Here is a 26,480-nt window from a genome sequence, read left to right as displayed (position 1 = left end):
CTTTTGGCTTCTATAGTATCTAACAAGTTATAATCCTTAGCTTCCCTGCCAGCAAATTCCTTATCAAGCAAAGACATCCTAAAACACAGGGCCAATAAAACCTCTCCAAGATGTTGTAGAAGTGGGCTGTTTTAAGTAGATAAATGTGCCAAAAAAATTTCTAAAAGAATTCCACATAGTGAAGCCTATCACAGCACTGGAAGACAAAGCACACATGAGATTTAGTATCTCACAACAAACATAAAATTTCAACCTGAAACATATAGTTTATACAAATAGCTCTTTAATGAGTGAAGCCAAACAGATTTTTTAATTAATCTACAGCTCTTTCAAGATTATCTGGGCACACATTGAAGTTTTTCTCCTGCCATTTTCATGCGAGAAATAGTGAAGTTCAAGCAGTTTGACTAAGATTCTTAATATCACATTGGGCTGAGAGACAGAATTCAAGAGGGAACATAGAGAAATATTCTGGAGAGCTGAATCACAACTGAAGGTTTGTATTGGCAGAGCTTCAGCGAACAAAGATATTCATGGACACATCTATGTCTATATTGTATCAGCATAGCTACACAGAAGTCTGTTTCACCTGTGCATGCAGCAGGACACGGATAGAAGTTGTTCTACACCTTCAGGGACTGAGAAATTGAAGTCACAGGGTCTCATGCAATTCAGGTTGGAAGGAAGCTCAGGAAGCTGGTCAGCCTTACTGTTCATCTTATGCTGGTAGCCTTTGGTGTTTATGTGCATCTTCTTGCCTTGGTGTTTATGTGCATCTTCTTTGGGCTCAGCTGTGTCTGTGTGTTTATGTCCACAGCATCCATTCCTCTGCCTGAGAGTCGGATGCTGCTCACATTTGACAAAGCACTGCAAGAAAATCCCCCCAGTTGGTTTTGTACTTTTAAGCAGTAAGGGGCACAAATTTCAGGAGGATGGGGCTGCCCCTAAAACAAGTGGGGATTTTTTGAAGGGTTTCAGCAGAGGCACAGAGGGGTATTTCCACCCTGCACTGTGGAGTGGAAGAAGAAGGAAGGAAGTGGGAGAACAGCTGCAGCAGCTGGAGTTGCCAGGATCAGCTTGCCTAGCAACCCCCTTCTTAGAAGAGGGTATCTAATTCAGAAGCAACAGCAACATCAGAAGCCGCCCTGACACTTGGTGAGCTGGGTGCACATTGGGGAGCATGGGAGCTGTCAAATCACCAGCCGTAGAGCTCCGAAGCCTCCTCAGTTTTTTGGTAGGTCTACCTAGATCTGCTTAACAGAACTTATTCCTCTGATCTGTGTGTTCAGAAAGAACTGTATATGGCTTATTACAGTGAAACAGCTATTTATGCTAGTTGTTGATTTTTATTTTAGTAATGTAGAAACCAAGAGTAATGGAAGATATATTGGAAAAATAAGTTGTACCATTCCATCTTATTCTATTCACATTGTGTTGTGATAAGCAATTGCACAGTACAGTAGATGGTTATTCTTTAATTATATGTAGAGAAACAATAGCAGATTGCATGAGTAGAAACTATTATCTTTTACTAGAAATAGAATAAGCCCAGAGTGCATTATCATAGAGTATTCAGATCTGTTAGCATACACCCTAAAGTGTATTTTTTAATACATGACTAATATAATCTGTTATATATACATATATAATGTATCTTTTATTACTGTTACAATTCAATTTCTGTGCTATTATGATGCTGTAATAGGCTTATGCAATTCTTATTTTATATGTCATTGTGCATATTAACATTTATATGGATAAAATTTGTATTGTGTTATTAAAAGTATAACAAAAATTACTCCTTCAAAAATTTTAGGTTTGAAAGATTAAAAGAAAAGGAGCATTTTGGAATGGGGGGAGTGCCATTCTAAAAAACCTTTGTTAAATAAACTGTCTCTCTGCATATGGTCCTAGAACTGTCTGATCTTTGTAAAGAACCATTTTGGGAGAGAAAGGTTAGTTAAGTCCACTAACTGTTTCATGCCAGTTTCTGGAAAAATCAAAATAATGTACTGGTTGTGTTTGTATGGAATTCTTTTTCTTTTTCCCTCCAGAAGTTAGAGACATCAAAATCTGCCAGCCTATGTTTCTGCATTTTGTTTGATTTCTGTAGAAGAATTATAAACTTAGGAGATGGAATCCATCCTTTCCTTCTTCTTATCCTGTCTTTTTTTGACTCTTTTTTTTTTTCTTTTTTTCTGGCAGGTGGTATTAGTGCAAGGGTGGCATGATTTAGATAACAAAGACTATGACTGTTGGCCCCTGGAAAAGCCAGATGAGTATAACATGCTGGACTGTGGAGGTGAGTGAGTCATAAAGACGACTGCGTATCTTACTTGGGGAATGGCTGAAATCCCCAAATTGAGCTATTCATAATAATAGCTTACTCATGATGGATGTAATCCGTGATGAAATGCATCTAAATCAGTGACGACCTCTCTTCCTAGAGAAATAAGTGAAAGAAAACAACTAAAGATACTTCAGAGTAATTATTTGTCCAGTATACCTTTGTTCTAACAGAAAAGTAATAACAACATCTGTATCCATTTGCCCAGAGAGAAACTGAAAACATTTTTCTTTCTCATTAGAAAACCAACTGGAACTTAATCCAAATGAAGCATGGAGGCAGCACAACATTGTAGCAAATCTACTTGCTGAAACTTTGCATTGTAATTTCAAAAGCATACTGTGCTTAATCAGTAAACCAGAAAGCAAATTCACCAATTCTACATCACGCTTTTCCACCTGGCACAAAACTCTTCCATGACTAGCTAAAAAAACCGTGATACCTTTAATAACATACTCCTGTCAGTTTCCAAAATTAATTCACTTGATGAGATAGCAACAAAAAAATGCCCAAAAAAAAGTTGGTAATTTATTAAGATGAAAAGCTATTTAATGAGCAAGTGATATGTGTAAAGCTCAATTTAAATATATAAATATAAATATAAAAGTTTCTTATACTCTAGGGGTTATAAAGCAGTAGAGCAGGCATCTCAGAAAGGTTGTGGCTTCTCCATTCTTGGAGATTTTTAAAACCCGACTAGACAAATGCTAGAGAAACATCCTTGAGATGACCCTGCCTTCAGCAACACAGGCTTGGACCGAATGATTTCTGTGGATGCCTTCCAAATTCAACTCTTCGTGATTTTGTGACTCTGTAACAAATAAATAACTGATGTAAAGGAACACTTTGTTTATGTTGTAAAAGGTAGGGCCAGAGACATGCATTCAATAGGGTTTTTAGAAAAAAAACCAAGAGCGCCTCAGAAGGTGGTTCTAATAAAACACTTCAGGAAATATACTGCTGTGTCACGCTCTTAGCTCAATGTTACAATTAAACATTCTTCGATTAGTTCTCTTGGAACAGTGAAGTTTCAACTAAGACTTTTATTCCTGTATGAATTTACTCTTGGTTTAACACTGAAACAGCTATTTATCACTACAGATGCCTTGTTTGAACCTATTTTTACTAAGTACAAGGAAAACTAATGTGAGTAGATTGCTAATTAATGTGTACCCATTACAATCAATTTTAGAATGAACTTCCAACTCTATCCTCTCTTTCTTTGTAGGTTTTCTTTGCCATTTTCTGGGCATTGCTAGAAACAAAGCAAAGCACATATACTGTAGCCTCATTGCTGTGGAATTAGCAAAAGATTTTCAAAGCTTCTAAATGTGGGAGTAACTGTCATTGAAAGAAGAGTTTGGTTTACCTTTCTGAGACCTTTATAAGGAAGTAGAAAATAATTTAACTGAAATTTGTGCTGACCTTTTGTCTTCATTCTCATATATTCTTTGAAGCTCAACTCTCTTACCTTTTAGTTGAAATCACACTAGCATTTTTTTTACATCTCTGTATTATGGTTTTCACATAATGTTAGCAATTAAAATGGGTTTTTACTTTTCAAGGGAGATTATCAAGGGAAATCAAGGTTATTTTACAAATTGCCTAGTTAAATCTGATAGTAAATTAGGGGGGAAATAGTGGTTTCAGTACTGTGCAAGCGAAGAATGTACTTGTTAAAACAAGTATGAGTAACAAAAGAGGTCATAACTGAACAACAAGAACAAAAAATGAGATGTCTTGTAAGGCAGGTTTACCAGTCCTCTGCAGAAGGAATTTAATACTTCCTGACAAACTGAGTTACACAGTTTCATTATGTAAGTAATTTGATGTGGTGCAAATTAAAACCTTTATCCAACAATAGACAAAAAGGTAGGTGAGTGCGCTGGGAAGATTTTGATGGAGTTAAGGTTATGGATTTAAGACTTCTCCCAACTTTTTTCCTACTTCATTCTCAGGCACAGAGGACAAGAGACATGATGGGGGTAAATCGTCTTTCCCAGTTTAAATTGTGAAAATGGAAAATGGAACAGATGTCTGATATACTCCTTCCACTGTCCTCTGTTCTAGATGGCATATGATTCCATCACATGATAATGCATTCTTAAATATGTAATTATTAGTATTTATGTTTCATGAGTTTGAGGGTTTTGACTGAATTTTGTGTGTGGTAGAGTTGTCTGTTCTCTTCCACAATAAGGTGTGTCTCAGTGGAAGCAGCCAAGAATTAAGGGTAATATTGTCTGATCAAAAGAGGAAAGCAAATATACCAGAACAAACACCAATGCGATATAATGGAAGCAAAGTTAGTTTACACAAGATGAGCAGATTTTTTGTTGCGTTTATCCAACTGCTTGGTCTGAGTGTCAGAACTCTTCAAATAATGTGCATTTGTATTTACCAATACAGCCATTAAAATAAATGACTCTATTTGGCTCATAAAAAGTAATTGGAGAATACTGAGAGGGTTACTCAGAGGGTTGTGAAGCACTGGAACAGGCTGCCCAGAGAAGCTGAGGATGCCCCATCTCTGAAAATGTTCAAGGCCAGGTTTTATGGGGCTTTGAGCAACCTGGTCTACTGGAAGTTGTCCCAGCCCATGGCAGGGGAGGAGAGACTAGGTGATCTTTAAGGTGCCTTCCAATCCAAACCACTCTGTGATCCTATGAATAGATGAAAATCACTACAGAGAAAGTTTTATATTTGTATGTATCTGTTAAGTAAAAATCTGTATCAAATATTATGACCCATGATTGCGCTTTTCTAGGACTGGAGATGACATGGGTTCATAGGCCTCCAGAAAAGGCTGTGAGTGGGGAGTCTTTCAACGTGACCTATGCCGTCTTTGCTTCAGACAGTTTTTATCAATATGCTGTGCAAAATGGAATCCTTTCCCACAGGTATTACTTCTTATAAAAATGCTATAATGATCATGAGTATATGAGGATTTTGTGTGTACATATTCAGTGATATAATTGGAGCAGACATTCTGGAGCTCGTCATTAATTCCTTCCATGTTCTGAGATCTCTCATAGCTCTATTTGCCCTGCTGTTTTTCCCTTTGCTCTCAGACTAGCCATTATGGCATGTTTGCCTGCTAGGTCAGAGACAGGGCACATCGCTACTGTCACAGGGCAATGCTGGACATCACTTCTTGCCTTCTCTACACATTGAATTTATGACGTTGAAGTTTCATCATGAGTCACGGGCTCTCTGTATCTTATACTCATTTTAATGATAAGTATGATTCAAGTGCACAACATGGATATGAAAAAGGCCTTAAGCCATTAAATTCAGTGGTCAACTGTGCTTGATTTCTGTGGGATTAAAATCACTCCAAAAGCGTATATGTCAGCTCACACACTGTGTTAGTGACTGTGGACATGGACAGTTAGAGAGTATGTAGGGGTGCAGCTCCAGATCTACGGATCTGGATCTATAAAGCTGGGGGCAATACGCTCTGATTTCATACTTTTGTCTGTAAGTAGCAATTCTCCATTCCTATATAGGAACACCTGAGACAGAGGGTGGGACCCCACTTCCTGTGCTGTTGCGTAAGAGATATTTACAGAACATTTTTCTCTGCCTGAGAGTTCACATTGCAAAGTTCAATTTATAAGAGCTGTTATCCAGAGTTATTTTTTTTCATATTGAAAGATGATCCATAATCTATTTGCATCCACAAAACTTGGATTTTTTTTTTTTAATTTTGGTCATCTATGTACCATGTTTAAAAAGTACTTAAAATTTGCTTATCACATCTTCTGAAATGTATGGCTGCTAACAGTTCTGGGAACTTAACCATGAAGCAGGTTTTTTGACTACTTGGCATGAATCTGATTTTTCTAGTCTTCCCTGGGAGACCCACTCCCTCAAATCAGTAAGGAACTTGGAAAAGTCTCCTTGAAAATAGAGACAGATAGCCAATATTTTATAAAAAGGGAGATAAATCTAGGCTTCAGTTTTCAAAGGGATTAAATTTGCTTCACATTTTGTCTAGGTTATCTGGTTGACACTAAAGGTTACAGTAGCTGACCCAAATATACCTGATGTTGGCAAGTCATTGGATGGGCATCAGTGTAATTGGATAAAGCCATGGTGAAGTTATTGAATAAAAAATACAGAATAGTGGATAAATTTTGAAAAGGAAAGAAAAGTACATGATGGATTAGACACAAAATAATTAAGTATTTTTCTTAACTTCCAGTATGAACTCAAAGGCTAGTAAATTTTAATATTTTATCTGTTTAGGTGTTTTGGAGGTTGACGTATTTACTTATGTCATATTTCAAATATGCCTATGCCCTCGTAAATCTGGCCATGAGTACAATCAATGTTAACCTAATCCTTTGTTGTTTTGTTTATTTATCATAATTAACAGTCTTCTCATAATAAACAAAGCCTACTGTTTTTGACCTAACCATTATTGGCTAATTCTTTCATTAAGAACAAGCCAAAAAATAAATCCTGTGTTCTGAAATTTTTTTCTAAAGATCCAACACAAGTTGGATAACATTTCAGCTGAATTGCAATTACTCTGGCTGTATCTGAGTAAATCATGTTTGCAGAAAACAATTTTATCTTACAACCAAATTTATTAGGGTGATAACCACTGAAAGTGTAACTGAGGAAACAGTGTTGCATCACACATTTCGGGGTGAATACATGCATCTTTCAGGAATAAGTTTTCAAAAGTTGTTTTGCAGAACAGCCTGTTCAGAAAGTCTGCTCTAAAGTTGTGGTTTGGGAAATTTTATCTGGTGTATAAGACCATTATACTTATTTTCCTCAGCAATTTAGATTGTGAAGACTGGAGCTAAATGGTCTGCATAGATGCTAAATTTCATGCATAGATGAAGATTTCTGATTGGAAACTTTGAGACTGGAAGTAGCCAGGGACACATATATCTGAGAGTGGAAGTAGAATAATAGTGTCTTTGCCTGTGCCAGATGAAGAAGTGCAAAGTAATCCCACCTGGTCATGAAGTCAGGTTGGAAGGAGTAGTGGAGGTTGGTCCCTGCTTGCAGCACAGTATCTACTAGAAGACCCTAGTGCATGGCAGTCAGCAGAGGTCAAGTTGACAACAATTTCTAGTGCTCCAGGAGCATTTCAACTAGAAGACAAAAAGAAAAAATGGTTCAACAGTGTTTATTTCACTGCATATGTTTTTGCTGCTAATTTGTCTGTGCAGAATAAAGAGCAAGCTCTCGTGTGTTTGTTGCAATTTTTGTGAATGAGGAATGGATGTAAAAGTTTTTCTCTCTCTCCTGCTTGGTTAGCAATGCTACTGCTGCAAAGGAATTCTGTGAGGAGCATGACTGTCCTGCCAGATGGAAAGACGCAAATGGGGACAACTGCTGTGTCTACCATGCCAACATTCATTCCTGTCCTTTGGCCTTCATGGTTAGTGGGATGGTGCAGCATCATGTGCTCTGTTCTTGCTACTGGCTGAGACATCATTGTAATAAGCAGGTTCAAGTTCGTGAAGAATTTCTGTGATTACAATTAGACCAAATTTATATAGTTTGATATATACTCACAAATTATGGTTCACTAAAACCACTGTGGCAATGTCTGTCAGTTTTGGAATTTTTTTTGCACTGGATGCTGAGGCTGCAAGGCAGCATTCCGAATCTCTCATTAGCAGGACAAGTTTCATCTGTCTGAGTTTACCTGACTTGGACTACTGTGCAACCACGAGAGAAAGAAAGACAGATCACTGGATTCTAAAACAAGCAGGGCAAATTTTTAGTTAGATGTATTCCAGTCTTTCTGTTTTACAGAGTGAGTGTGATTAATTTGCTTGGATTACTGGAGTTGAGGAGGGTGAGTATTACTGGCTGTGACCTGTAGAACTGAAGCCTATTTACCTGTGTCCTGAGATGGAATGATTTTTCTTCATTGTATCAGAGCAAAGCAAAAAAGAATCTAAATACAAGATAACAAACTTTGTTCATACAGTGAAGGCAAGATCCATTCTTAGCTTGTCTTGGCCTGTCCCTCTTTGAATAACTACTTAAAGTTCTGATCTAAAAATACAGTTTGGAACACCTCTTTTTTTTTTCTTTTTTTTTTTTTTTTTTTAATCTGTGAGGTAAGCCTTACCCTGCATAAGAACTTTCATGCAGCTGCCCAGTTTTTCTAGTTAATCTCCCTTCTGGAAATGTGACACGTTCTTCGTGATCAAAGGTGGTGTAATAGGAAGCCTAGCCTACACATCTTGCAGCTGTTTCATATACCCATCTGTGTGAAGGTCTTATGACTCCACAACAGCTCTAGTTTGCTTCTTGGCAATCTGTTCTTGAGGACTTGTTTTATTAATGATTCCCCAAAAGCCTTAGCTGGCACCAGGATTTTGGTTTAAAATAGGAATCGCTGTTGGAAGCATCACATCAAAATTTTCATCTAGAATCATAGTAAAAAACTTGAACATCCCACTGCTTTGGTGACCTCTCTATTATTTCTATTTTCACAATTATTTCTGCTTGAAATTATGGTGTGGAATGGCAAAAGCATGTTCACTAACATGCATCATCTGGTTTTCTTCATAGTACTCTAAATGTTAGAGTTTCTGCCTAAAGAAACTCTGAGCTATTTGTCTGTTATGGAGTTCACTATCACTGCATAAGATTGAACATACACTTCAAAGTAAGTTTTTCCATTGTTTGAGAGGAGTTTGGGTTTTCATTGCTTTATTTTTTCAGTATCATGTGTTCTAAAACATTTTATTTTGGTTAATGTGCTCCATTTCTTTTAACTTGGTGTATTTCTTACAGTCCTTCAAAAGAAATGTCTGAAGAATTATCTGGAATTAGGAGACAAGCTTAATCCTTTCAATTAAACAAAACAGCCAAAATTAATCCTCCATGTTTGCAGTTGCAGGAGGTTTACATTTTAATAGCTTTATTGAGAAGTGCTCTGCAAACAGACTCTGAAGCAGTGCCTCCCTTCCAGAGGGAAAAGAATAAAAGACAGAAAAAAAGAAACAAAAGCAAAGCAAGAAAAAAAGCTACTCTATCAAAAGTGACACTTCAGTAAAACCTCTTGAGAAAAATATTAAAAGTGGAATACGAATCTGGTTCTGATTCTAGCACAGGAAATCAAAAAAAGTGAACCAACTTTATAAGAACACTCATTCTTTGAGTACACTACTGAGGCTCATATTTTAAGAAATAACAATATATGTGAGATCTTAACTGAATATAGGAGCAATTGCTTCTCTGTTATTTTGTCACCAAACAGTGTTTCTTATGTTTTGGCAATTTGATAGTTTTGGTTTTAAAACAGAATTTTATTTGCTGTTAGAGAACATAAGTAATTTTGAGAAAGAAAGAGAGGAGGAGCTAGGACTTTCATTGTGTTATGGTATGCTGACATAACCAATATGTCTACTAAAGGCTAAAGGAGGAATATGTGGTCCATGGATCCCAGATGATGGTCAGATATTTACTCACACTTTGTCTACTGCTGGCAAAATGAGCCAAAGGAACTGGACTGCCAAGGTAAAGTATATTTATTGCATATAGGATTTTACCTCATTTGCTCTTTTTGGAGCTTACTTGCTATTAATTTAATGCAGTTCATGAACATGCTCCCCATTTCATTTATATGTATGTGTTATTAACTATGCTATGCATATAGCTGAGCTGACTGTCAATTCCCAACTGACTTGACTTGGAAGTCAAGTAAGGTACCTTTACAGCTTGGGTAGTTAGTGGAAGGAGTGGAGATGGCAGGAAAATGAATAGCATAATCTGCCCATTTGAGGTCTACACTAAGAACACATCTCACTACTGACAGGATATGAACATGTGATGCAGGTTCCTATGACCATTAGGGAACTTCAACCTGAAAGAAATAGCAGGAAGGCATGCACAGCAGAATGCACAGGGCTGATAGCTCTGCCTGGTGAGAAGAAGACACATCAGGAAGAGAATCAAACCAGTCTTTCTTTAAAGAGCTCTCTCTCCTGATTTTGAAAGAAATGCACAAATTCTTTTGGCAGATACCACAGTCATTCAGTTCTTCTTATAAAAGCCTTCTGTATGCAAGTGAAGTTTTGATGCTTGGTGGTTTGTTCACTTGTTTCACAGGTTGTCTTAGTTCACGTGGGTGTGACTTCTCTCATTGCACACATCAGAGTGGGGAGAATCCAAGCTGCTCTGGAAGCAAAAACCACAGTCCTTCCTGCAGTAGGTATGATATAAAATGAAAATGTTAGCTAACTTCTTATTGACTGCAAATCTCAATGCTATTACCATTCATGCATAGTTACCAAGAGCAAAAGCAATTCTTACCCCAGCCTTTGAAAATACACAAATGTCTTCCTGAAATTCTTCTTCACATGACACTGAAGTCTGAAAAAGTGTTTGAGCTTCTAACAGTTGTATTAATCTAGAACAGTAGAAAGTCACTCTTGTCAAGTAAGTAGTCAAATACCATGACCAATGGCTTCAGGTACTACAAGGCTTGTCTGCAGTTCATGGGAATCTGAGAATATTCCTCCAGCTAGTGTTCTGAGAATCCAGACACTTTTCCCCTGAAGGGGAGCAGACTTGTCTTAAACATTGGAAAGGCAGAAATCTATATTGGTTCCCTTGTTCACATTAAAAATTGCTCCCAAGGGCATCAGTCTTCCATTCTCTTTAGTATACCTGTATGGAGGGAAGCAGAAATGACTGTAACAATTATCTTAGTGATGTCAAATTGTAAAAGTGGGCTTCTTTGATAAATTAAACAACCTGAAAAGTTATTGGCTAAAACAAAAGTGTCATCACAATACTCTTGATATCTAGTCTTCTGGAAATGTGAGAATATATTTTGCAATGTTATGGGAAAAAAAACACAAAGCAACTCCAGTGTGAATAGAAGTATTTATCTACAGAATTTTCTACTCATTTCCAAATAACTGCAGATGAATTTTCCTGGAAACTTACAATATATCAGAGAAGAAATTTTACAAAATGCAGCTCTACCCCTGAGACAGAAAGTGACTTCTGTTATTATCTTGGTATTATACTGGAATTAGTGAGGCTGAAACAGAATTATTACTGAGCAGTAGAATTTTTTTTTAGTTTTTTATTTAATTTTAAAAAAATTACATAATGACAGAATAATACCTTCAGCTCACCTCTCAAGTCTGAAGTACAGCATGATATTAGTTTAATCACAGAGGTAAAATTGAAATACCATTTAAAACATGAGAGAGGGACTTTTTTTATTTAAGACTTTTGTTTTAAATTACATGTAATATTGCTGATAATTTATGTAAGACCTTGGAGTAAGTAAAGGAAATAATTGAAGTGTGGGTTGCAAGATTTTTTTCTGCAGTTCCCAGTGTATTTTGCTGCTGCTGAGGAAGGGTCCCTGGCTTCCTGGAATCACACGTGCTGGATCAAATATAAAGAATGCAAAAGAAAATGTTGGCCTTGAAGAACTTCGAGTTTCAGAAAAAAAAGTGTAGATAATGAGAAACACAATAGTGATGAAGTGATTTATACACAAAACATGTCAAAGGCTCACATGTAATTCACATTTACCTTGATGAAAGAGACCCTGTATTACTTCAGAAATTCAGATTGTTCTTTCAGTTGCTGGTATGATGTCCCTGAATTCTTCAAAATTTATTCTTTCTGGGACTCTGAGGTATCCCAGGTCAAGAACCACATGTTTAAATCTGAATACAATCTTGTGGGTGGATGAAACTGCCTTAAAATGTTTTGTTTTCTAATCAGTCTGTGGAGATGGCTTTTGTGAGGAAGAGGAAGGCTGCTCTATCTGTCCAGCAGACTGTGGGGAATGCCCTCTTTCTGTTGATGTTAGGATAGCAATTGCCTTACCAATATGTTTTGTCTGCACTGGCTTCATTTTGACAATAATGGTAAGTACCTGTTCTCTACTCTTATTTCTTTTCTCTTCAATGAATTTATTAGACAGAGTGGAGCTCTCTCTAAGTAGAGGGAGAGATTTTCTTCTGCCTTCAGCATTTGTGTGCTATGGAAAAAAGCAGAAAGAAGGGAAATTACTTGTAAACCTTCCTTATTAGGGAAGCCACTGTACTAGGAATTTTCATCCTGTACTAGGAATTTTCATTCCTGAGGTGGAATCTAACGGGGGAATGGGTAGATTATGGTAAAGGTAAAAAAAATTTTCCACTACATGGGGAGTAGGGGATGCTGGCAGAGTACTTTTCACTTACAGTAGAAATCTGTTATGAAATTAACAGCTTCAAAACCTTATATAGAAGCCAGAATTATAAAAGATTTCAAAATCAAATTAGGTAAATTCATTTAGGAACTAGCTCCACATGAGGCCATTAAATATCAGAGTCCAAACAGAACTTTGAAGCAAAACATTCAAGTTGGGATATTCTCAAAAGAATCATGCAGAGAAGGTAATTTTTTTTTCTGTTTTCGTTGCTTGATTTATTTAATAGGTTGTTTCCTTAGTAACAAACAGCTTGGTTCCTTTCAAAGTGATTAATTTTACATAATAATAATCAATAATTATAGCAAACTCATGAAGGAAAACAAAAAGAGAATGAGGAGAGAGGAGTATATCAATATTGGAGAAGTAGTTTTGGGAGTCTTTGAATGAAAATGCCTGTATAAAGAGAGAATGATATTATGGCTTATTACTTAAAATGCTTATTACTTAAGTGCTTCTGGGAAAGAATATCTACATTCCTTATGTGTCTGCATCTTGAAAAAAATGCATTTTTGAGTTTCATAACAGAGGTTTATCAGGTGAATATGGCACCTGTAGAGTCATTGTATTAACTATGTTCATAAAGAGTAATTTATTTAGCTCTTGGCCTATATATCCTGTAAAACTATAGGCCCCTGCTTCCTCAGGGATTCCTTCTCGGTCCATCTTATACTGCAGTTGCAGTGAGCATCTGAGGTAGGCAGCTGCACAGATAGAGAATGAGTAGGAGAAAGCTGATGGCCCACAAATTGAGGTTCTAAAGGAGGCCTGAATCACATTTGTTTGTTTGTCGCTGTGTGACTTTGTGAGTCAGGAAAGAAGTACTGTTGAAAGCTATTTGAGCATTCCTCAATGGAATCCTCAAGGTAGTTGTGACAATGAGTTTATAGCAAGTGTCCAGTAAAACTACATGATCTGATAGAAATAAGCAACTGGACAGATGAGAAGTTCAGATGTTCAGAAGTTCAGAAGTTCAGTTTTAGATTACAGGTTTTCAGAAAGAGCAACAGAGATTCATGGCCTTGCATATGTTTATTTAAAGTTCTTGTAGCAAAAGTCTATTATTTCTGCTGTTTTTTCTGTATGTTTGGAGTTGTCTGTTTTGCTTCTTTCATTTCTGTAGATATATTCCTACTAAATTCTTCAAAAGTGGCGTCATGGTGTTTTAAAGTTTTGATGGTTTTACTGTAATAAGATAGGAGAGATTATTTTTTCTAATTCAGAAATTGATATAATGCAAAAGGAACCATCTGGGAAACTAATGCCTTCTTTAATGCTTCAAGTAGCAGAAAGGATTCCTTTGATATCAGTGTCAAAGGAAGCAAGCCTAGTACTCACTTCTTGCTAATATATCTTTGTACAGTCACACCTTTGCAAGATAAAATGTAGGTTTCTTTCCTCAGAAGCCTTTTGAAATAAATGGGATGACTTAATTTTGATTCAGTGAGCTCTATATTTGTCACAATTTCAACTAGTATACCAACACAATCTCCACAACCTGTTCCTTGTTCATTATCTGGACTTTTATTACCTGTTTCAATGAATCCATCAGTCCTAATATTAAATTTTGGACTATAGAAAATGGTATAATTATGATAAAATGATGCTTTGATTTGACATTTTGGCATTGATTGCAGTTGCATAATTTAATCTGTAGCTCATTTGAAAGCACGTGTTTACACTTTGTAAATGTTAGCTTTGTATGTCAGTTCTACTGAAAATCAGCTAATAGCTCAATGCCTTCTTTACAAAGTAGCCACAGAATCCCTACCTAATATTCTTTATGATAGAGTATTTGACATAATATGGCCTAATTAGTAGGTCATGGGCTAATTCTACTCAAGATATAAGATGCATTGCTCCTTATCTCAGGGTTGGGATGAAGTTCTTGTCATGTACCTCTATAACATAGGGCACTTCCATGAGATGAGATGATGTAAACCCCTCATCTGATGTCCAGGCTGAAATGTAAATGCAGACGTGTTAAAAATAATGGAGAGCTTATAGACAGTGCAAAATATTACATGTAATTAGTTCTGGAACATAGCTTGTACAATTTTTAATATGTTCATTAGATGCGGTTTTCTTCCAAGCCTGTTATTAATACTTTTGGTTCTAATGTTACTTTAAGACATATGCTGAATGTTTACACTTCAGATTTAGTTTGTATACTTTTAAATGTTCATATTTTATAAAAATAATCTCTGAGTCAATTTCTTCAAAGAGAGGAGGGCTACATTAGGAATGATTTTTTTTTTAACTCTTGTAGTGGTTTCAATATCAGAAACAAAAGATGCTTTGGGATGAAAGCTGGATTATAGACTTCACCTGCATCAAACAAGGTTAGCAACTTGTAATCTTGATACTGTGATCAGTTTACTTATTAATTTTGAAAAATAATCTGAATTCTATTGTTCCTATTTTAAGGGTCTAGCAAAAAGTGAAGCTGTTTTTGAAAGACATATCCAATATTTCATCCCTGTAATCTCTGGGAGCTGCTCTCTCATATTTTTGTTTATCAAACAGTTTGATGACAAAGTTATTTAAAATAGTTTCTTTCTTTTTATTTGTGTTGATTTGTTAGTCAAAGACGACAAGCCTACCCCATAATAAACAGATAAGCTCTGGAGTTGGATGAAACAAATTACAGTTGCTTCAGTGGAGATACCTTTCTGTATAATTAATCTCATTAAATTGTGCTGGAATTGCACAAATACATTGAGGGATATAGTACTATCTTAATTTCTCTCAGTGTGTCCTGTCTGTGGCAGACTTGCTACAAAAAGTAATTAATTTTGGCGAGAGGTATGGAGCACTCTTTTTCTATTTTATCTCCTGATATAAAATATTATTTCATTTGTTCTAATTAAACAGGTTAAGAATAAATTCAGGTGTTATATGCTTTATTATGCTGTACTTAAGATACATATAGATTATTTATTTGCTGTTCCTTTTTTAGCATTCAGAAGGAAAACTGTACCTATATCCTCAGAAAGGGTAAATCTATAGAAGTATGCTGTGCTGATTGTACACACACTCATTTTCTGTCTCTGGGAGAAATTGCTCAGCAGATGTCTGCTTTATCGGTGTTCTGTTGGGTTGCTGGTGTCAAGATGTTCTTGTGATAATATGCAGTAGAGATACTTTCAGGCTGAGACTTGAACATTAATTTCTGTATACTTTTGATAAGATAGATATCCTTGTTGTTGTAAATAAGAGGTTTTGGCTTAGAAATTAATTTGATTACAGGAACCAAAATAAATTGCAATCCAGATTTTTGAAAACAGAAATGGAGAAAAGTGTTTTTCAATATAGCAAAAAGTGACATGAGCAAAATTTTCAGCTGAAAGTAAATTAGAAAATGTCATAAGCACCACATGTGAGGGAAAGCAATAGAAAGAGACGGAGGGAAATTAGAAGCATGATCAAAAAATAACAGATTAAAATTACTTTGAAAACTCCAAGATGAAAAATGTAAGTTTCTTGGAAAAAAGCCTGCAATGCAGCAATGCTGTTTCAGAGTATTGCTCTAAGAGTGATGATTAACAACTTAATGAGGACTGATAACATTATAAGGTCACAGACAGTATGTCTTCTCTGGATAGAGTTATTCAGAGCTATCTACAGTAGCCTGAAATGCACAGATATCTAAATGAAAACACATCAGCAGTGCTGCACCCTGGGTATGTAGCCCTCTGTATGAAAAAAAGAACCTTATTTTTTTAAAATAATTTATTTTTTTGGTGTATTGGACCGTATATAGACATATAGATATATATGCAGTCTTATTCTCAAAACTATCTCAGGGATCTGCAATGCATTTCTGGGTGGAATGCTGTAGAAAGCTTCAAATGTCAATGCAATTTTGAACTGCATATGGATAATACTATGGTGTGGGAACATGGCAGTCCTGATTCAAGGTGAGATATTGAACTTCCTCAGCAAGATATTTCTACCAGAGAGAGTTGAGATGTCTCAGCAATTCCAAGCATAATTGGCTAAATCTGGATTTTGATTGGAGATTATGACATGACGTGTAACTCATTAAATTTGTTTTGAAGTCCATTTTTTTACTGTGAGCTGGTCAACAGACATTAAAAAATGTACATTGAAAATCACTGGGATTTTTTTCCTCTTACTGTATTGTTGCTATTCTCTGACTTCTCTCTGGTGTCAGAATCACTTCCCACATTCCTGTACTTTTCAGTCTTCTAGGAGCTCCAAATAGACTTGTTAAAATATGGCACAGGGTTTACTCTCCTTCCCTGGGTTCTGTCCTCAGCTTCTGTGTAGCAGCAGGGGCTAACCATCTCAAGTGCAGAGAAATGAAAGTTGCATAAAGTCCTGAGGATTAGTGAGAAGTATCTCTGGCAATGAATCCTCTTTGAAACATTTTTTACTTTTTATGCAGCAGTCCCATCCCAAGCAATAGCTTTCTCTCTTAAGTATTAACAAGAGCAGATGAGATGCAAGGTTTTGAAAATTCTCTGCATTTCTTTGTGTCTGGAGTCTCCACCTGTGCATAAATAGGAACCTTCGTGTGCCTTTTCTCATTCCACATCCCATTTAGATTGCATTATACGGACAGCAACAGGAAGCATGACGAGCACTCCCCCAGCACTCAGTGGCTCCAGTGTCAGTTGTGTTACTGCTCTGAGCTCCTGCACAGTAGCTGCCAACATGCCCAGGAGGAAATACTTCACCCAGACTGGGAGATAGTAAGTCAATATATTACTCATTTACTGCAGTATCTACTGTATTAGTTTCACCTTGATTTCTGATTCTTGCCACTTTCAATTGATAGGCAGCGAAAAAACATGAATTTATCTTGTCAGGCCTAATTGGGAAAGTTAAGATCATCATCTGACTTCTATACTGCATATTGGCTGTGGAGTATTTTAACATTCCAGGCTTCTGGCTTGGTTTTCATTTCTCCTTAAATCTTAGTGTCTTGTTGAAAGGTTGTTGGTACATAAGATGTCCTGCATCTGTTAATGAATGGCCCTTGCTGTTCAAATGTATCAGTAACCAAGACTTTTATAAATTCCTTTTTTCTGAAATGCAGGCAGAGCAAACTAGGTTCTTTGCTCTAAAGAAGGGCATCCTCTACAGTAGCACATTAGAAGTCTTGTCCTTTAATTAGCTGACACGACTCAAGATTCAGAGCATTTCACCTCTGAATCAAATTACAAAGCTGCATATCATGTAACTATAAGGACAAATGTTACAGATATATCCTGCCATTCAAGAAGCAATTGAACACATGCAAAGCTGGAAGTGGTACTTATCATTTGAATAAACAGAGATGGATCTGTGCTTTGCAGGACAAAGAAGCTTACTTGGGATCATTGGCTGGGGAGAAAGTGCCTTCAGCATAGATTGTGGAAAATCACAGTCACTTCATTGATTAAATATTGTGTTCAGCATTGATCTTTTTTGCTTCTTTCTGAGTGGTGATATTTTCATCATCATCATCATCATCATCATCAGATGACTCAACATCAAAAGTATTTATCATGGGTATAATGGGGCTTTCAGTCTCATTGGTGAAGCATCTACAACTGCTACACTAAATACCCCATACTCTGTATTTATATGGTTCATCACTAAAATTCCTGCAGGTATCTCCACTGAATTCCTTTACTCTAAAAAGGAAAATTTCTTTGTTCTTAATGAAACTCAGCTGCTTCTTTGCTGAGAATGCTCAACCCCACAAGAACAAAACTTTGTTAAATGTCAGTGAAGAATCTGCAGAACAGTAGTCAGAAGTAATGGATAGACGGGAGGTGGCTGTATGTATTTCTCTAGCTCTGACATTTCCTTTGCTGCTCCATCCTCAAACTGCCCCAACTGACTTTAACACTCACATTTCAAATGGTGTCCACAGATTCAGATTGAATATAATAACTAATGCTTCCTTTATCAAAAGAAACAGGATCCTGTCTCTTGTCCTAGATTCACAGTTACAACCACGTATGGGCATGCTTAAATTCTCTGCCTCATGTCTAGAGATGTGGAATTATTCCCTGATACAAAATATATGCTGTCCCTTTTTGTAGTATTGCTGGCTTCTGAAGTTGCCCTAAAACTGTAAACAGCATTTCATTCTGTTTCAGTGATGGCAGAACAGTGGCCATAAAGAAAATAATGAAGAAGTCATTCACCCTGTCTAAAACCATACGTAAAGAAGTGAAGCAAGTGAGGTAAGAAGCGAAATCTAAGAACTGTATGTTGTTCCATTTTTACACGGATTTTTTTAGGGCTTAAAATCTTTCCAGATGTGACTGTAAATTCATATTCCTCTTTCTTTCAAACTTTGCTAGAAAGAGAGCAAAGATTAAAATTTCCTTATGTCTGTTTTACTTTTTCTCTACATTGTGAGACAAGACACTTAGTTTTCCAGTTGCACTACAAAATCAGTATGGGCATCTGTGAAAATTACTGTTATGCTGTGATTTTTGTTGATTTTCACAGGGAACTTGACCATCCCAATCTCTGCAAATTCATTGGCGGTTGTATAGAAGTTCCAAACGTTGCAATTGTCACAGAGTACTGCCCCAAAGGCAGCCTTAGTGATGTGCTCCTCAATGAAGATATTCCTTTGAACTGGGGTTTCAGGTGAAAAAATCCAGTTTTTGAAAAGCTAAATGACATAGACCATGCTATATGCTGTTTGGGACGAGATATTAATTTTAGACAAAGCTCTTGTCTAGACAAGCCTGTACTGTGATATAGGGAGAGAGAGGGAGGGAGAGAGGGAGGGACGGAGGGAGGGACGGAGGGACGGAGGGAGGAAATTTGAATATCCAGACCAATTTGTCTTTTGGGTGTTTTGAGAAATTACATGATTAGTCCTTGCAATGCTAAGGCAACGACTTGTCAGCTTTCTGTTTGTGAAGACATATGGATGAAATGATTAGCATACCTGCAAGTGGTTCATTATTCTTACCAATAGAGGAAATGAGTTCACATTGTCAATGAAGCTTTCACAAAGGCAGTGACATTGTTTTTTCAGATTGGTCCTCTTGACATGTCCTTTCTGCTTCTGCTTTATGCTTGCCATCAGCAAAGAAAAATGGTTTTCAGGAAGGAAACCTTCCAAATAAAGCAAGGAAGATAATAAAATTGTTTCACTTGTAAACATGTGAAAGCACTCCGAAGGATAAAAAAGTACTGACAATTTCTAGAAGGAACTTTATTCTCTTGGCCTCTGAGCTCAGGGAGGTATGGGTTTTCAAACAGTCACCTTAAGTGTTTTGGAAAAATGAACATGGGGACACAAGTTGAAAACTACAGTTTCTGTAAACCTCAGTAGACTTTGGAGCCAATTATGAGGGAAATTGGAAATACTAGCTCACTGATTTTTGATTTTCAGATTTTCTTTTGCTACTGATATTGCTCAAGGAATGGCCTATCTCCACCACCACAAAATGTATCATGGACGGTTGAAGTCTAATAACTGTGTGATAGATGACCGGTGGGTTTGCAAAATTGCAGGTAAAGAGAAAGCTAGAAAAAAGTTTCAAAACTGCTCAGCTAACCCTCTAATTTAGATTTCACATGCAACACTTCCCAAGTGCTTTCATGTTGACATATCATGTGGATTTGCTAACTGTACCAGACTTCACTAGCAAGTTTCATGTTACAATATCAAGTCAAGTAATTTAGTATGTGTCACAGATGCGCGCTTTAGATCCCACAAATGATTCAGCCTGTCAACATCTGAGCAGAAACTCTGCCTCATTCTCTCTTTTGATAGAGAGAGAACCCTGGGGCATAGAGAATGGTGTAGAGATGTAGTAATGCTGACTGATTGGTAAGCACAAGGTCATTTAATGGAGAAAAGCAGACTCAACTCAGAGCTTTTAAGTCTTGTTCATGGCATTGAATTGTATTCTCCCAGTGATGGAGCTGCAGGTCAGGTCTGCTCTCGGTACAGCAAGAGAGCTTGTGGGAACAGGAAAATCACTGGAGAGTGTAGTTTAGTTTGCAGCTGCTAAAGGGAATTAAGGCAATGATCATCTCCTACTTTTTGCCCAGAGCAGTCATCATACTCTTTAACCCATAGCCATCCTGAAAGCAGCAGCAGATTGTTTTTTTAGTGGTATGTGACCTATGACTAAGGTTCCTACATGGGGCCAGGCTTGCTTCTCCAACTCCTTCAGTATCCTTCTACCTACTCTGCTTGGAGCCTGTTCTGGAGAAAAACATAGAAATTAGACATAGTTGGATTACATCCACTGCATCACCTTAGCACATCTCCTCTCAATTGAATAGGATATCTGTGAAATCATTCAGCAACTTCTGTTTTGATTCTGTTCTGTGTCAAGCTGTAGGGTTTTCAAATCTTCATGGTTTATCTGGATGCAATCATGTCAAACAAATCTCATAAATAACAAATGTGGGAGCTATTTTAAAAATGACCTCCACATAAACATTCAGTCCCTAGCAACATCTTAATTAGAGGTCACTCCAGAGCAAGCCAGATGTCTGCATCCAGCCTTCACATACAGTCAGAACAGCACTGTTTACGTAAGAAAGAAAACAGAAGTCAGTTGTTTTTTTCTCATTCTTCCTGATTCTGAGTCATATGCTAAGAATTCCTTCTATATTAGGCTAGAAGTATAGATGGAAAGATGTTTCACATCTATGCTGCCTTTGTTCTCATGCTAGTGGTGTTCAAGTAACACCCACCATCTGATTTTCAGTTGTTAGTCTGTCTAACTAGTAATTACTTGAGCAACCTGCCACCAGAGATAAGGATCAAGGGACAAAGTAGAACAGAAACCTGTATTTACATGCTAACTCTTGCACTGAGGTGAGAATATTATCTGAAAATAATTTGATAAAACTATAAAATAATTCTGATTGCAATGGTCATGAAGTTCAGTTTGCCTGCTGTCATTCAGTCTTGCCTAAATATTTGGTTTTCCAGATGCTATATTTTAGGGAGGCAAGACCACACAAACCCCACTGTTTCTAGACTAAGATGTGTATTTAGAATAGGGAAAATTAATTTATTTAGACTAGCTGTGTTACTGTCTACTACTGTACTTGTTTCAGGGAAGTATCCACTGAATAGTTTGCTTCCTGCTTTCTTCCACTTCAGATTATGGCTTGCAGTCATATAGAAAAGAAGATTTTCCTGATGGATCAAATTCATCCCAGCAGCATTTGATACAGATTTACACAGCTCCTGAAATACGTACTCTTTCAGATTTTGAGCCCAATTCTATGTCTGATGTCTACAGGTAGCTAACTTTTTCTGATCTCACTTTTAGTAATCTTGAGTATTCTTTAGCAACAGTTAGGCTTGGTGGAATTCTGTTGTCACTCCAGGTATATTTTTGATTGTATTTTTAAAAGGATTGGTCCTGGAATAGAGAACAACATAGATATCACAGGATCTTCTCTTTCAAGGTAGATAATCAAATACTGAATTCACTGACATTATTTAAAAGCAGAGTTGGCCCAGTGATTTATAAGTAGTCACTTGACTGGTAAGATAAAAAGGCATAAAGATCTGCTATTATCTAATTATCCTTCTTCTTTCTGTTGTTGTTTCTTATGAAAAGTAGAATTATTTTCAACAATGGCAGTGCTTTAGAAGTTAATAGCATCAACGTTCTAGAATGTCATAATGCACATATGCATCCTGTAATTCTATTACTGAATGTCAATACAATTATTTGGGGGCATATACATGGTGACAATATTTGGTTTACAGTGGAAAAATAAAGAGAAGAGGAAAAAATGGATTCACTAGCAAATAGCTCAATTCCTTTCCTTTTGAAAGCCTTTATAGAAGATTGCTTTCCAGTGGCTTTCCCTCCTGGTGGTGGACTGCTTCTATCCAATCACTTTTCAGATAAGTGGGAACACAACTGTAAACAAATGTCTGCATATGTGCTTGAACATCATTACTTTTTATCTATTCTATCAGATTAACTGAGCAAATTGAAGTCTCAGTAGTATTTCTTCCTATAGGACATTTCAATATGGCCTTAGAATTTTCTCCAAAATAGCTCAGCTAAGGCAGTTTGGGATTGTGTTGGTATTTCTGGCTACTGTTATTTGTCCTGTATCTGTACTTTTTCAACATTAAGTAGTCTTTGAAGGAACTGTGCTCCAACTAAACAGTAATTTTAAGATTGTCTTATACATTCCAGTTTACCATTGCCCTGCAGCCAAAATGTATCCTAGAAAATGTTTCTTTGGCTTGTTTTTCTCACTTTGATCCTCTTCTGGATAGGTATGATTATTTGACTTCACAGGCAACTTTGCCTCCTGAAGGCATTTCTTGCCAAGGGTTCCCCTTTAAATAGTCCTAAGATCTGATTTGCTCACATCCTATATGTCTACAATGAACTTTTGACAGATTCAGTGAATGTTTCCTGGATTTATTTTGCTGTCCCACCCACATGTCTGAAAAATCTACATCTTCTTTTGTGACACTGCAGTTATTAACTTCTTGATTAAAAAAAGTAAAAGCAGTGAGAGATCACACCAGAAAAGGGAGAAGAGCAACATGCAGGCAGGGAAGATTGAGAAGTACCCTGTACCATTGAAAGAGTTGTCTTCTTCTCTGGGCTGTTCTTTAGAATTTGCATTTTAAAAAAATTTATTTTTGATTATATGAGCAGGAGGTAAGCCTTCCTGGTATATGTATTTGGCCTCACTGGCCAGGCAGCATTGATCCAGTCTTGAAATCCTTAGTTCTTATCTGTGCAAATAATCCATTAATGTTCTTGAAGGTGAGGCCCAAATAAAAAATGAGTAGAAACTGCAGGAGAGGGACTTGTAATTTAGTGTGCTCTTACAGATGAATCACTTTTTTTTAAAGTTCTCTAGGAAAGAGTTGGTCAGATGGGAAAGCTAAAATGGAAATGAGAACAGAAGTATGAACGTAGCTCCTGTTTTGACCTGAAGAGGCTGTTTCCAGTCACAGTTTCTCCTAGATTTGTTCTTCTTGATTTGTAATCATCATATGGATTTCTCTATCCACAATGGATAGTGCATTTTATTGGGCGGTGCAGCTGAAGATTAATTAAATCAATGCTGCTTTATCAGAGTTACTATCATCTAATTACTATCTGTGAAAATCTGTTTTAGTTTTGCTGCCTTACCAGGATTGATTTTGCTTTCTCCTAACAAATCACCACAAAATTAATATAAAAATATCATCAGATTAATTTCTAAATTATTAATCATGTTTTGTATGCATTATTTTATTTTCCAGTGGTGGTCCACAGGTGGGCTGAAAGATAGATAAACATATCCTGTTACCAACAGAATGTCTTACAGTGCAAGCATTAGTCACACCACAGATTGAAAACTAATATTCTCTACAAAAGTAAATGTTACCAAGCTGAGAGTCATGCAGGCGTAAATCATTACATAGTTTTACTATATAAAGAGACATCTTTATCCAGCCTGTTGGCTGAAAGAGGTGCTTGCTTCTAAGAGATCACTGTTCTGGAAGATCTCCAATGAGTTCAGATAAAAGACTAAATTCTCAGTTTTTACTGTCTTTTTCCACTCTTCATCCTTGATGAATGTATTAGACCTTATTTCAACTGAGAAAGATAATGACCACGAGAATATAATTCAGAAGAAACAAGCAGAAATGCTTACTATAGAATATCTTCTCTCGACACACTATGTGATCACAGACTTTATGAAAATTTTCTAGAACAGCAATCTTTTTGGTGGCTGAAAAAAAGCCACTTCCCCCATTGGTGATTCTGATGAAGCTGCTCCCGACCCTTGATTGGAGCAAAAATCAGACCCTTATGTTTAACTGGTAGGGTTCATGTACATAAACCTGGACATATCACCTCTGGATTCCATTAATAGTTACAGAGAGAATTGCTTTGCTGTCCATCAAACTCAAATGTCTCTGGGGCCTATAACCATGAGAGGCAAATGCTATGAAGCATTCAGTAACAAATCCCTGAAAACACAAAGTAGTAACAAGTAGCAGCACCATTGCCATCCTTCCTTTTGAGATACTGGGATTTCAGCCATAGGGTGGGGAAGAGTAAGAAATCATGAAAAGAAGAAATCACTGACTCAATTAACTATTATTGCATTAAGATTTTTCTTCATTTTTGTTCTGCAGTTATGCCATCATTTTACTAGAAATTGCCACAAGAAGTGACTCTCTGGCAGTAAGTAAAGATGAACTATCTTCAGAGAATAGAATTTGTAGGATTTGCACAACTTTGATTCTCTTTCTGCTGAGGACAAACCAAACTTTGAGTTACTGCACCTTTGAGTTACTTTATGAGCATGCATTTTCCTCATGATTTTATGGATGCCAGTTCAGTTCCCATGGAACATCCAATCAGGGTTTCCTCATAGATTTACCAGTTTTCCATTTCAGAGCTTTGAAGAAGAATATATGATAAAAATAATGTAGCTCCAAAACTGCCTTTTGATTAGTTTTGTGAGGCTTAATGGCTAGGTGGATGCAGCGAGAATGTATGTATTAATATCTTCCTTTTTCTCCTGCTTCTTCCTTTACCTGTCTTTTACAGGCCCTTTAAGTGGAATCTTCCAGTAAAAAGAATAACCTAGAAAAGCAAATTAGCTGCTCTCCATGAGTAAAATATCTGTTTTGCATATGTCGTTTGATCAGTGCTAAATGACAAACACAAAAAGTATGCACCTTGAAATTGGAAACAGATAGTCTTGATATGTAACCACATTCTCTCTGAAATAATTGCATCAAGAGTTGTAACAATAAAGACTTAAAACTACTATTTTTCCAGTTCTCACAGTTTATGATGATAGACTAATATAGTCCTTGTGGTCTCCTAAAAGTTTCCCAATATCTTGCCAGATAGTAGTTTCCAAAGTTGTTTATATCATATAAACACTAAGATTGAAGCCTGTCAGCCATTAAAAACTTTTAGAAAAGGTGACCCATTTTAGACTGGGTTATATATTTTTTTATCCTTTCTTTTCCCTTGTGCTGTTACGTATAAAAAAGCTGACTTAGAAGTGATAGGGAAGATGTTATAAAAGTGGTGATGATAATAGTAATATCTTTTCAGTGTCTGGCATGAGAACCATAACGCTTGTTTCAACATTGCTTAATCTCCTTTTCTCTAGAAAGATGATGTGCATTCTGGTGAATATTCCTGGTGCCCACCTTTGGCAGAATTAATTTCAGGAAAGACTGAGAATTCTTGTCCTGCAGATTATGTAGAGGTGAGTAAAATACAATAATGTAAGTGAAGTACAAATCGTGAGTAAAGTACAATATTGCATACAAAAATCATTTATTGAAGTGGATTTACAACATGTCATAGTAGTTTTATGGTGATATGACCTTTGATAAATATAAATAACCCAGAAATCAAGAAGTACGCCTCAAACAAGGCAAAATGATAATATCTAATATCCTTAATAGAAAACCTGTCATTGTAACAATGAAAAATTCAATTGTCCCCTCCATTTTTCAGTGTAATCGATTATGTTTTTAATATTCAATCATCGATTTTTGTGCAATCTCATTTTATTGTAAAGTGTTGAATTCCATACATATTTTATGTTGGTAATATCTAGCTTACTGACAGAGAGCTTTCACATAATGAAGTCTGTCTCAGGCAAATTATGAGTTTGGTTTGTTTCTTATGCAACAAATCTTTCTCTTCAATAGCCTCAATAAAGTACACCTCCTCCCAGTTTAATTAAATCAGAACAAGATGGGGTCATCCTCATTTCAGTTGTCGTTTAAATGCAATATAATTCACCTTTGCTGGTTTGTAGCAACATAAATGTAAAAAACTTCTCCTTAGCAGCACTGTTTTCTAATCAGAAGGTAACATTCTTAAGGGGTACTTCAGCTCTTAATCTTTTGTGAAATTTATGTACAGACAAGTCCTCTGAAAATAGTATGTGACTCCAACAGCGTAACTC

At 36.5% G+C, this 26,480-nt stretch overlaps 1 protein-coding gene across 1 annotated transcript in view; it reads left to right on the top strand.

Annotated features, from left to right (window-relative positions):
- The first annotated feature begins 1,180 nt into the window (after window positions 1–1,180).
- LOC134432546 (atrial natriuretic peptide receptor 2-like) overlaps window positions 1,181–26,480 on the top strand; it is a 35,238-nt gene continuing 9,938 nt past the window's right edge. Inside the window, exons 1-15 of the mRNA XM_063181392.1 lie at window positions 1,181–1,234; window positions 2,206–2,302; window positions 5,115–5,251; window positions 7,623–7,751; window positions 9,746–9,850; window positions 10,442–10,544; window positions 12,083–12,228; window positions 14,824–14,896; window positions 17,125–17,272; window positions 18,671–18,757; window positions 19,029–19,172; window positions 19,930–20,051; window positions 21,664–21,805; window positions 24,676–24,721; window positions 25,671–25,769. Of these exons, the coding sequence (XP_063037462.1) occupies window positions 1,181–1,234; window positions 2,206–2,302; window positions 5,115–5,251; window positions 7,623–7,751; window positions 9,746–9,850; window positions 10,442–10,544; window positions 12,083–12,228; window positions 14,824–14,896; window positions 17,125–17,272; window positions 18,671–18,757; window positions 19,029–19,172; window positions 19,930–20,051; window positions 21,664–21,805; window positions 24,676–24,721; window positions 25,671–25,769 (1,632 nt within the window). The remainder of the gene's footprint in view (window positions 1,235–2,205; window positions 2,303–5,114; window positions 5,252–7,622; window positions 7,752–9,745; window positions 9,851–10,441; window positions 10,545–12,082; window positions 12,229–14,823; window positions 14,897–17,124; window positions 17,273–18,670; window positions 18,758–19,028; window positions 19,173–19,929; window positions 20,052–21,663; window positions 21,806–24,675; window positions 24,722–25,670; window positions 25,770–26,480) is intronic.

The sequence above is a fragment of the Melospiza melodia genome, chromosome Z (assembly GCF_035770615.1).
Source record: "Melospiza melodia melodia isolate bMelMel2 chromosome Z, bMelMel2.pri, whole genome shotgun sequence".
NCBI classification, from domain to species: domain Eukaryota; kingdom Metazoa; phylum Chordata; class Aves; order Passeriformes; family Passerellidae; genus Melospiza; species Melospiza melodia.
This window is presented reverse-complemented; position numbering and strand designations above follow the sequence as displayed.